Here is a 13,020-nt window from a genome sequence, read left to right as displayed (position 1 = left end):
GCAAAACTCATACCCTAAACACAAAATATAAAACACAAAACATAAAAACTTAAAACTCAAACAGAGAGACAAACACAGAGAAAAGAAACTTTGAAGTGATTGAACGTTGTAAATGAATGTAAGAGTGTACAGAATGCCCAAGGGTAGAGCAATGCAATGTCGAAGAGTGACATCCACCGGAGACGGATCCCAAGTGCAATAACCACTAGTCGGAGTGTTGGAGTTTAGGAAACACTAAATACTGATCACTAGAGTGTCAAGGAATTGAGGTGATAGTAGAAGAGGTGTTTGTTGATGTAGACGGCCTGCTAGAGAGAAAAAACGCAGGTACTACAGTAGTGGCCCGGTGGGAGAGATGGGAGCAGCCTGTCACCAAGCACCAAATGCTAAAAACGCAGGCTAATTAGGTGCTATGATGATGCAGCAGATGGAGACCTCCAAACAGTAGGGCAATGGTTGAAAAACGGTTTCCTATGGCTCGATAGTGATGGGCTGCAGTTGGTGATGGTGGCTGAATAGTAGATGATAGGTGGCCGATGGCTGAATAGTAGATGATAGGTGGCCGATGGCTGAAATTTGCATAGTAGAGTGAGAAACTTGCACAAAAGAATCAAGGCTGAATGGTGGGCAGCCTGCCTATTTGTAGATGTTGAAGGGTCTTCCAAAAAATTAGGGTTTTGGGGGACTACTGAAACTCTCTCAAATTGCACACCAAATTTGCGTTTTTAATTAATTAAATATCTTTTGGGAATGCTAATTAGCTGTAAAGCGTGTTTTAGCTCAACATCCCCTCTTAGGACTAAAACTTAGCCTAAAAGGAAAGATCATCAATGTTTATCCCAAGGCGTCCCATCCCAAAGTAGCCAGGGCATTGGACAAAGGGTGTACGTCAGCTGCCAAGTAACCTACCAAGACTACAAAGATGATGGTTATCTTACCAAGGGAGTCTAATTAGGCACCCTAGATAGGACATGGCATTGGACAAAGGATGCTCGCGTCGGTTGCCCAGTGGCCTACCAAGCCCTAGAAAGGCGGATGGAACCACATTGAACCTTTTTTTTTTTGGAGTGGAAAATGAATTTCAGGGGGTGGTGGTCGATTAAGTAATAGTAACCCAAAAGACGAGAGTAGGAATGACACACCTAACACATCACAAAACAGTACAAGCTTACCTAACCACTCGAGGGTGTCAATGACGAGGGAAAGGCGATGAAGTATCATGTGAAGATGAATGGTCGTGTAATCCGTCAGTGAAAATAGCTCAGGATCCGTCCAATGGTACTTTGCACAATGGGATGCATAGTATGCTATATGCTGAAGAATGCTCATGCAGCAAGTGTCACTTGGACAGTGTCCCTCGGGAGAAATTATTCACTTGCCCAAGCACCCTAGTACAAAGATGATAAAATCATGCAATGCATAGGGAAAGGTATAACCGGGGAGGGGGGGAGAGAGAGAGAGAGAGAGAGGCTGATGTCGAAGACAAATACAAAACTTGTAGAATACCAAGAAGGGTAGAAACCCCCTCTCAACTTGGATATCGATACTAAAGAAGGAAGAGAAGTCTGAGAATGTCAGTCTTCATGTAGTGTTGAGAACCATGTGGATGAAAATAATGAAGTATCCCTACTAGAAGAGAAAGGATAGAAGAGAGATGTTGCATGATCCACCGTGGAAGGGGAAGCCTCCATGCTGGTAGAAGAGAAAAACTCCAAGTAGATGGAACCATGAAAGGAACGTCGCGCATCTCCTGTCTCTAGCTAAAAAAGAACTGGTGTAAGCATGTATGTTCGCCCTATGCTGAAATACAAAACCGTGCAAAAGAGATTAAAATTTGCAAGCATAGATGTGAGTAGTGAGATGCTCCAAAAAAAACTAGAAATAGAATAAAAGAAAGCAAAGCTAAGTGCAATGCAATGAGTATATTAAGTATGCAATGGAAGTCTAAGAAGAGAAAGGCTAAGTGTGTGGCCACCATCGCATATAGCGAGGTGGGGAAGTGGTCCTAGAAGGTGCAATCTATTTCCTAGGAATGGATGCATAAAGTACAATAAGGGAGTCACTAGTAGACCAATCAATGAATCCTTTAGGAGTAGTGAGAGAGATAGGTTGCTGAGGCTGTTCGTGTGCCATATATCCAGTAGCCAATGGGGTAGAGAGTAGATAGCGTGGTAGCAAAAGGCGTAGCCCCACTGGATTGGCCAGCTGGAGTGGAGACACAGGTCCAATAGTTTGTCATGGTTTTCTAGAAGAAAGACCTTAGGCCTTGGTACGACACTTCTGTGCTATCACCTTTGTTTTGGCTTGCCTTTGTATCTTGCGAGTTCTTGTCACTAATAGTTTTCCCTCCCAAAGAAGAGGCAATCAACCCTCGCTCCTCTAAATGGATGTGTGTGGAGGGATTTTTGTGGACTTGATCATGCAGCCTCGCATAATGCAAGAACTGACACTCAAAGCTCGTAGAAAGTTGGCAATCCAGGTAGTGAGATAATGTGTTGGATAAAATGGAAGTATTTGTCAGGCAACTTGTTCAAGAAGAATGTGACCGGATTGTTGTTTGACTTCAGGGATCTAGTAGTGGCAAACTTGGCAAGTAACCGCCGATACTCAGACAACTTGAGTGTCAGATCATCCCCTTTCTTAATGGAAAATTCTTGAAGCTCAAAATCAAGATTGATACGTTGAGTGCGATCTCATGTTGCATAGCGGCCAATGAGATGACTCCAACGCTCAGATGCGAGGGGAAAGTGCTGTAATTGAGAGTGGAACTCAGGGAGCAACCCCTGTATTAATTCAATATTGGTTGCGGCATGGCGGGCTCTCCATTGACAGATTTGATCAGGGTGAGCTAATTGAGGGTCTGGGCATAGGCTTACGACTCGTTAAAACGAGTCTTATCCGTGAAGGCATTCTTGGCCTTTGCAATAGGAGTAATAGTGCGAGGTGATGGAGAAGGTGTGTAACAGGGGAAGGGTGGATAGGAAGATGGAGTGGAGTACACTTGGGAAGTAATCCTAGAGTGTCCACCATGTATATGAGAAGTGTGTATAGCGGATCCAAATGTGGACAAGGGCGGATTGGATATGGGGATGGTAACCCCCTGTGGAGCCCAAGGTGGAGAAATAGAGACACGGGGAGTAGTGGATGGAAATTCCTGCGTAGGAGTGAACCAAGGGATGTGTGACAACAATCCATAAGTAGAGGATGGATATCCTTGCATTTAAAAGGTTGTGTGGGGGTTTGTGAGTGTCCGAGGGTAGTGAGGGAGATGCCTATTACATCCGTCCCATTGTGGAAGGATGTGGCGAAGTGGAGGTAGGTGGAAGGTACAATGTTAAAGGGTAGCATTTCCCCTAACGATGCACCAAGAGGTGGAGTAAGTGGAGGATAGGTAGATGGTGGGATGGAGAAAGAGAAAGTGCTAGGAGTGGAGATGGAAGATCCAACCCCTAGTGTGCTTTGAGCAGAACTAGAATGTAATCCAAGATTTTCGAATGAGGATGTGAGTAGATCAGAATGTGGAGAAGATAGTGGCGGGATGGAAGGAAGTTGAGAAGTGTGGTTTTTATTTGCTCAAATGAAACAATTGGTAAAGATATACCTGATGAAGAAAGTCTGCTTTGAGAGCCTCCTCTATTAAAGTTAACATACAGAAAATGATCTAGATCCTGCACACCAAAAGGAGAAATAGAAGAGGGTTTTGGTTCATATGACTCAAAAGGGTTTTATGAATCTAATACAAGGCCTGGCTGAGATAAAAGAGATGGATAGCTTGATGTGTTGAATGTCATAATTTCTCCAAGATCAGAGAGATGGCCAGTCTCACCAATCGGTCTAAATGCAGTAGCAGCACTTGTTGGAGGAGTGTAAACCGAACTATACGTGATGCGCAAGTATTTCTCAAACTCTTCATCCATACGATGACCAAAAGGAGAAGAAGAAGATGGTAAAAGTAAAGGTATGTCTAGCTCCTCCTCGAGACCACAGTGTCTTCTTAGAGCCTCCAATGATGGAGAAGCTTGATAGGGCATCGTAGGATATGAAGAAGAAGGTGCTTGAGACATTATGAGTCAGAATTGAGTCGCGTGTGAGTCTTGCACAAAGACTAGTCTCCACAATCACCGTAGGATACTCTTTAGAAGAGCATCGGCTTTGATACCATGTGAAAATATGCTAGGGTTTGCATTGAGGAAACACATCGTACGACCAAGACCAAAACACAAAGACTCAAACAAAGATGAGCGAAATTCAAACCCTAAACACAAAACATAAAACACAAAAACTCAAAACTCAAACACAGAGAGAATAAACTTTGAAGTGAATGAATGTTGTTGGGGATGCCCAAGGGTAGAGCAATGTAGTGTTGGAGAAGTGAGGTGACAATAGGAGAGGTGTTTGGTAATGTAGATGGTCTGTTGGGCAGAAAAAATGCAGGTATTGCAGTAGTGGCCCGGTGGGAGAGATGGCAGCAGCCTATTGCGTGGCATGAGATGCTGAAAACGTAGGCTAATTGGGTACTATGATGATGCAGCAGAGGGAGATCTCTAAATAGTAGGTCAATGGCTGAAAATAGGCCGCCTAGGGTTGGATAGTGATAGGTTGTAGTGGGTGATGGTGGGTGTGCAGGAGATGGTAGGTGGCTAATGACTGAAATCTGCATGGTAGAGTGAGAAATCTGCACAAAAGGATCAAGGTTGAAAGGTGGGCAGCCTATCTATTTATAGATGTTTAAGGGTGCCCCAAAAAATTAGGGTTTTGGGGGACCATTGAAACTCTGTCATGCGCACCAAATTTGTGTTTTTAATTAATTAAGCGTGTTTTGGGGCTATTTAAAAATGCTAATAAGCTGTAAAGGGTGTTTTAGCTCAACAATAATGTGAATGAATACTTCTCCTTTGATGTAGTCAGTGATCTCATCAATGTATAGGCCAAGTAGCGTAGATGATAGTGCATATACTTGCTTAACCCGATGGTGCTAGCAATCTCTCTAGATAGTCCTTTAGGGCATTTGACTCATCTCACTACTCACTCATATAGTGTATATATGCCTATGTCCCATACCATATCTGAAGGTACTTCTAGGTCAAGAGGTGCTGTAGTAGTTAGTCCCTTGGCGAATCATAGCTTGCCCAACGTCGACATTTCTGGAGAGATATGTGACTATCATGATTCATAGTGTCTACAAAGCCTATGAGATCTCACGAACCGAGTAGGATTTGATCCTGATTCATCAAGTCAAACAACAAGTGGAAGGTAACATTGTTTATTCACCCTTAGATTTTGCACATAGGTCTAATGATTTTGTAGGAAGGATAGAACCTTCATATGGGATTGGCCATCCTATTGGAGAGACAAACATAGAGTACAAACCTTCATATTCTTTCCCTCCTTCCACTCCGGTGTCATCTATACAAGTGCTTACTTTTGTTCCCACTTTTAATGTTTCTACTTTCTTGCAAGATGTTGGTGATACTCAAGAAGAAGGTACTCTGCCTCAAGTCATAACAATAGTCTTAAGAGGATAGATAGTTTTATGTAAACACAAGAAGAGGTGCATATAAACAAAACTAAGTTTTCCTTCTTCAAGAGTTTCTTCAAGTTGTGTCTCTTAAAGTTAGAATCAAGTAGCTGCATCATCATCATCATTTTAATTTCAAAATCATTGATCTCCATTCACTACATCTTCACCTCAATTTCAGATTCCACCCATCCCTTTTCTTTTGTTGCATCCACATCTACATCCACACCATTTTCTACATCACCATTCATCATTCCACATGTACTACCACACATTGCATTAGGGGGATCTTTAAATATAGCTATATTCTATCCCTTTAGGTCCTCTATTTTTGCATATCCAGGTGGTGGAGGTACACTGATGATGGGGGTTTATTCTCGAACCCAATCATCCATGGGGACCTATTTTGCACGGGTATCCCATCTATGCATATTAGGTCCCATCCCATTCTCCGATCTTCCAAGTGGTCACATAGTTTGCTAACATGACAATACCATTGGGCCTTCCTTTTTGTAGCTTTTCGACTTGTGGACCTCCACTAGTTAGTCACCTTTTTTAGGACACATTTAGAGCCACTATGCCAAGTATTTTGATGCCTCATGTAGCACCTAGTTACCCCCCTTTCTATCCTATGCGACCCACCTATCCCCCTCATCAAGCCATTCATCGATTTGTATCAGCCAAGCATGTGTTTACGGATAAGACTTCTTTTAATGGGTCTAACTTTACCACTTAGACAATTTGATGTTGCATGTGTGGATTCCCAAGGCTTATGGGAACTTGTTTTCGGGAAGATCCCTCGTGTGTTCCCCCATTGGTTCTCATAGGAGGTAGTTCACTGTTGGAAGAGCAGAAATGCCATAGCCATTGTCGACTCAATGCAAGGTCTTATGTCCTGATTTTACTCTTAACTCCAACACTTTGACCTTGCCTTTGAGTGTTGGGCATATCTAGTTGACCGCTATGTGGCTTGTGATCGTATGTGACGTATCAATCTTGAGAATGAGCTCCAAGAATTCAAAATCATTGAGAGGGATGGTTCAACTATCAAGTTGGCTGAGTATTGGCGGCGCTTGTTCGCTGAATTTGCTACCATTGGCTTACACAAGTTAGTTGATGATCAAGTCATTTCATTCATGAACAAATTGCCACAAAGATATTTCAATTTTATCCAACAAGTGATATCACAATCCTAATTACCCACCTTCTATGAGTTTGAGTATCAACGGTTGCACCTTGGAAAAAATCGATTTGCAAAGAAATGACATATTGGTCAATTCGTGGGAATACCTTCTGTTCCTTTCAATCGCCATATCAGTATTACCAATAGGACTCGTTAAAAATGTGTTACGATTGATTATTCAATTAATTTCGTAAGAAACCCCAATATTTGTAGAGGGCTTTGCCTTCCCAGAAGGTGAAGCAAGGTGGTGGGAAGAACAACACTAAGATTGAGTTTGGTAGTGAGGAGCAAAGTACGCCCTCTAGGATTGAAACTGGTTTGGCAAATTGTCTCAAAAAAGAATAGGTACTATGAACATTGCCAAAAGGTTGGTGATTTTGACAATGAGTGTCGCTCAAAGGCCAAGGGTAGTCTATCGAAGACTAGACCCTCTTCCCCATATAGGCCCTTAAGTGCATTAGGTGAGGGCACTTCAATTGTACCTCCATTGCCAAGAGAGGATCATCCTCCACCTCAACAAGATAGATCGAGTGCTCCAATGAAGGTAGGACTGTCTGCAACCATTTCACGTGAAGGGCGATTAGGTTGGTTTGCCAATGCCACTACTAAGGACTTCAGTCCTCAGGCATTCCTTTTCTCCCTTGAAGATAGACTTGATGAGTCCCCATCTATTTTGAGTTGCTCTCTACATCGAGTGCGTTGCCAGAAGTAGTTGAGTTCACTTTTCCTAGAGAACCTCCGATCCAACAGATTATGGAGCCTTCTACCGGTTCCAATGTCAATAACACTGACCGCTCCAATTCTACCACTCTTTCCATCTGCATATGTGTCGATTCTTGCAGGGCACGCTCTAGCCTAGCTTCTCTCTTTCGTTGCACATTTCTACTCTTACTTTCCTACATCTTTCTCAAGCCTACCTTTTGGTAGTGGGACCATCTCAAGACCCAACTCACAAGATCTATGGGTTAATCAAAGTGGAGACTTGGCTTGTTTTGCACTCCTTCTCTTGGTTACTTTTCCTTGGTGGAGCATTATACTCTAGACCAACATGTAGTCTTCTCCTCCTAAGGCCGAGTTCTTGCCTTCCTTGCGGCAACCTTGAAAGCCATTCACTTTATAGGTTTTCAGATGGACATGTATCTCACTCTTCTTCTTTGGGTGCTCGTTCCTTCCTTTGTCAACATTGACATCTTGAGGAGAGAGGGAGTGCTTACTTCTCATTAGTGGTCTTCTTCTCATGGTGTTTACAAGATTTTGAACTTTAGAGGCATTATTATTTCTGTACTAGTGTATCATTATTCATGTCAAGAGGATGATCATGATTATAAAATGGTGCTTGGGTAAGTGAACAATGTCCTTGTGAGAGCATTGTCCAAGTGGTACTGTTGCATAGCATTTTGCATTAGCATGACATATTGCATTGCCCTTTGCACTACCATGTAATGAGTATGTCTCTGTATCTCTCCACCTCGACGGTGTCACCACTTGTGTACCTCGAAATTTGCAGAAGATGAATGAATGAGTGGGAAGCAGGTGGGCTATATATAGCTTGATAATATGCCATATAATGATGCAGGTCAACCAATCAAAACTAGTTGATAGAATGTTGATCATTGTGACTACTCATACATGTGAAAGAAACACTGTCAAAAAATGATGAAAAACAGCTTGCGCTGCCACGTGGCATATCCACTTGTCCACGATTGACAGAAACTGTCCGACCTGCCCAACGAAGGTATAAACATGATGGTGATTGCTCTATAGTGTCTAGATTGAGAAGAAAGGCAGGAATGCTGTCCATATTTGATATATCCCCTCTCAGATCTTGGACGTGACATGATGCCAAGGGATTTGAAATTTTGCCAAAGTAAAGTGTGTGGAAGTAGCTTCATAAAGAAGTCTGCTAGATGGTACTTTGTTTTGTAGTAGACTACATCAATAGTCTTATCCAAGAGCTTCTCTTGAATGAAATGATATTGAATCTCAATGTGCTTCGTCCTAGCATGGAACACAAGATTTTGGGCCAAAGCAATGCGGCTCTCATTGTCTCAATGAACTCTAGTAGAACCTATTTACACATAGCCAAGCTCATTCAATAACCTCCGAAGCCATATTGTCTCATATGCGGTAGAAGACATTGCTCTATACTCTGCCGTAGTAGAAGATAGGGCAACCATGGGTTGCTTCTTAGTGTTCCATGAAATCTCACTTGCATCCAAGGTAAAGCAATAAATTGTCGTTGACCTCCTGTGGTCAACTTCTTTAGCCTAATCCAAATGAGTCCAGCCTCTAAGAACAAAGCCTCCATCCCTTGTACCTACTAGATAAAAGATCCCTAGATCAGATATACCCCTCAAAAACCACAAAATCTGCATAGTAGCATGCCAATGTACCTTCTTAGGTTCATTCATTAACTCTGCTAGTAAACCGACAACAAAGCAAAAATCAATACGAGTGTTAAGAAGCCATATCAAGGAGCCAATCAATTGCATGTAGTGGATGGCATCTGCCAAAGGTGAGTCTACATGGGCTGTGGCTTTCCAATTCGGATTCATAGGAGTAGAAATGGCCTTACATCCTTCCATCTCAAATGTGTGTTTGGCCTTTCAATTTATGTGCATTTCTTCCCACAGTTAGTGTTAAGTGTATTTACATAGTATATGTTGTCACGGGGATGTGAAACTTTTGAGATGCTTTAATCTTGCTAGTAATGCTTGATTAAGTTAATAATAAAATATACAAGGTTGTTAAGGAGGTGTTGCGCATGGTAGTTATTTCATGATAAGAGGCCAAGGACCTTGAGGATGTAGTTTGTGCCAAAGGCAAAAGTTGTGACAAGTTATGCCAGGTGGGCTTTGGTGGCTAGTTGGTGTCATTTTTGACCCTAGGATAGTCGTTTGGTCAATAAGTGTTAGTGGTGATACTAGGTACTAGCATTAATTAATCAATTAATGCCAGCCTAAGGGTCAACAGAGGTTGGGGACTACTCCAGGTTGCAAATGGCCTGGCCAATTTAATTATGGATGGGCATATTTAATTTTGGGCAGGGTTAGAAGGGATGAAATTAACTTTCAAAAGTAATTAATTATGAAAATTAATTTAATGATTGGATAATGCTGAAAATGGGTTTAGAAGGCTGTCACTTGGCATACATACCCATGCAAATTGAGAAAAACGTTTCTAGGGTCAGAGGAAGGCCATTTAGTTCAGTTTTCAGCTTGAGCAAGAGTGAGAGGGTGCTACTGGTCCATTTTTTGTAGCGAAATCAGCCATTGGAGGCAGGGAACAGTAGACAAGAGTCATCTTGCAATAGGGGACAACAGATTGAGGATCATTTGGGGTTGGCAACAGCATTCGGCAGTAGGTGACAACATCCTGGAGACTCCAGGCAACAAGCGACAGCATTTAATACTGATTAGGGCAGGGTGCAGGCAGATTTAGGGGTTTTCCGGCATGAAAACCCTGAATTTTCCCTCTCTCTGTCATTCTTTCACCTTCTGTAGTCAGCTCTCAAAAGATCTTAGCATTTCCCAGCCATTTGGAGCATATCTCAGCCAGATTTGGTGGACAGCAGGGGAAATTCAGTTGTAAACCCTAAATTTCTGCATAAATTAGGGTTTAGCAACCACCTTAGGACCTGTGCCATCAATCAAAGGCATCATACATTGAAATCAGCACTTGAAATTCGTGGAATTGTTATGGATTCTAGATGTTAGGCCATCCGTTGTAAATTTGGGGCAACATTTGTCTAGTTGGGGGTTCCATTAGAGCAAGTCATGGGTGAAATTCAAGGGGCAATCGGTCCAATTTGTTTGTTGATTGCTGATATAGCAAAGGGCTTTTGGATTAGGCAAGGAGATTGTGGAACCTTGGCTTGTAATTAATCCATTAGCAATTGAAGTTAAAGAAATACCAAAAGGGCCGCTACTTTTGGGGGCAATAGGGTGTCTACTATCCAAGATTATTAAGGTAAACTGTGCATTTAGTTTATGCTTATTTATTGAGTAGTGTAATTAAGTGCTTAATCAAGGATTACCACCCTATTCTAGAAGGAAGGCTGGTTCTAGTATGCAGCCAATTTTCTAGCCTTGCTAGAGATTGCATGGTTTGATGATTGCGATTAGTCTCAGTTAGTGCCATGTCAACATTTTTGTGTGCATTTATGGCGGGTCAGCTGGTTTTTGATCTGGCTGGCAGCATTTTTGGCCCATTTTGGGCAGTTGGCTAGATTTGGGGGCATTAGGCTATTTATAGTCTCTCCACTAGTTGGGGCAGATCATTGTCTTCTATTTGCCACAGGTTGCACACTCCATCTCTAGTTTTGTCATTATCTTCAGCCTGATTTGGTGCCCTCACTAGCACTTTGGGCTGCGTAGTCCATCATTGTCTTTGACATTCTTTCCAGATTTTCTTCCATCCTGTATTTCTGCTGTCATGGGTTTCATGGTATGCTCATGAAGGATTAGAGAGAGCTCTATCAACATGTTTGAAAAGCTGGAAGACTTCTTAGGCAAACTTACCTGTCATGCCAACAATTAACACGTTTGCAGATTATATTGAATGAATCTAGCTAAACAAAATTCAAAATTACCTGCGAGTGCAGTTTGGACTGGTCAAATGTGTACAATTGATACCTTTTTCTTCAACTCCAGTGAGTGTGGTTGAAAGAGAGGGAGGGACTCAGAGGGGGTGGGGGGTGGTGGGAGTGGGGAAGGGAAGGAAGAAGATTCACCAGGCAGCCTTAACCAGTCTTCTCTCACGCTTTCCTGCACTTTTGAAAGTTAGCTCTGATATAATGAGTGCTAGGACACTTAAGCATGAAGTTGAGAAGCTTTGTGCTGAATGTGATAACCTTCGAAGTCTACTGGCGAAGAAAGAGGACGAACTGGCTGAGCTGAAAAGGTTAGTGGCACTCTTCATTGTTTTTGTCATATGACGTTTCATGGGTGCATCCAATTTCAGAAAGTTGGTTGCAAGCTAGCTACATCGTGTTCTTGTTGTTTACTCAGGAGGGTCTCTTCTGGATCTATTGACTCAAATCAACAAAGTGAAAGCTCTTCAAGCTCCCTCGTAAATGTATCAATAAAAGCTCTTGCCCCAGATGAAAATTGTGCAGGACTACAATCTAGGCCAAGGTTTGTTAATGCTCCAACATCTGCTGAGACTGCAGCTGAGCATTTCATGCAAGAGCAGAGAGATCAGTCTGATAAAGCTCAAGGGGAGAATGGACAAAGTGTGACCTCTGCTGTTCACTGCAACAGAGTGGCAGGTATTCATTTTACTTGTCAACTGCAGTTAAGCAAGTAGTAATCATTCTGAATGCTTTACCAGCTATTAATGTTTCCGATTTTGAATTTCCCTCGTTTTCTTGAATCAAATGATACTTGCTAGATTCTGCAATCAGGCTAGTGTTTAGGGTTTCTCTTTTCAATGGGATGCTGGAATCCTATCACCAGATTGTCCTTTTCTCAGCTGCCTATTAACATTGTCATTTTTTTGCCATGCTGGAGAGTGCTGTGGTTAATTCTTTTCTGTATATTTGTTCTTTTTGTTGTTGGGACAACTGAAGCTAACAACAGAGCCAACTAGTCTGCTTGACATTGAAGAAAATTGTGGTGCAGGCAGAAGAGAAGCATGTGGTCTATGTTGACTAGTGGAGCTTCAATCTTTTCAAATATCTATGTCTCAACTTGCTTCTACCATCTGATCCTCCTCGTCCTGCTGCTTTCATCTTTTTTTTCCCCTTCTCTTCCTCCTGCTTCAGAATTCTTTTTCTTCTCCTTTCCTTCTTGTTCTCCTCCTCCTTTTCTTTGCCTTTATATTTGCTCTCTCCTTTTCATTCTCCTGCTGCTTTCTGTAACATTCTTGTTCTCTCTCTGCGCCCCCCCAAATAGGTAATTGTATTAATTACGAAAAAAGTACAAGGTTACATGATTACAAGATGCAGGATCGCTGTAGGCCATTGTGCATCAACTTGCTTTGTAGAAGATTAAATAACTAAAAGAGTACAAATGTCATGGCAAAGAAGCAATAGAGATTGCCGTATGCTAGGACCAAGTCCTCCCTCAAAAGATCAATGTGCTGAATAAGGTCAAGCTGCCAATGTAGAAAACCTTTCAACATGACGAGGTGAGTTTGCATCCCAGATGCAGAATTAGAAACAAAAGCATTCCAAATTGTCCAATTGTGCTAGCAACCCTAGAAATGGGGGAATGAAAACTGAATCTTCATATGTGGTTGTCCCAGAGAAGGGTATTTAGGCCAAGCAAAGATCCAATCAAAGGGGTGCAATGACATTCCATCCATATCATTGTTTTCT

The 13,020-nt window shown here is 42.1% G+C and overlaps 1 protein-coding gene across 2 annotated transcripts in view; it reads left to right on the top strand.

The window, feature by feature from the left end:
• The window catches only part of LOC148024712 (uncharacterized), a 123,692-nt gene that overhangs the window by 59,813 nt on the left and 50,859 nt on the right, over positions 1–13,020 (top strand). For both annotated transcript variants that reach the window (XM_087694359.1, XM_087694360.1), the window contains exons 3-4: positions 11,462–11,603; positions 11,711–11,970. In XM_087694359.1, coding sequence (XP_087550485.1) covers positions 11,462–11,603; positions 11,711–11,970 — 402 coding nt within the window. The remainder of the gene's footprint in view (positions 1–11,461; positions 11,604–11,710; positions 11,971–13,020) is intronic.

This window comes from Lygodium microphyllum, chromosome 15 (assembly GCF_053477565.2).
Source record: "Lygodium microphyllum isolate KBCC chromosome 15, Lygodium_microphyllum_v1.1.10, whole genome shotgun sequence".
Lineage (NCBI taxonomy): Eukaryota > Viridiplantae > Streptophyta > Polypodiopsida > Schizaeales > Lygodiaceae > Lygodium > Lygodium microphyllum.
This window is presented reverse-complemented; position numbering and strand designations above follow the sequence as displayed.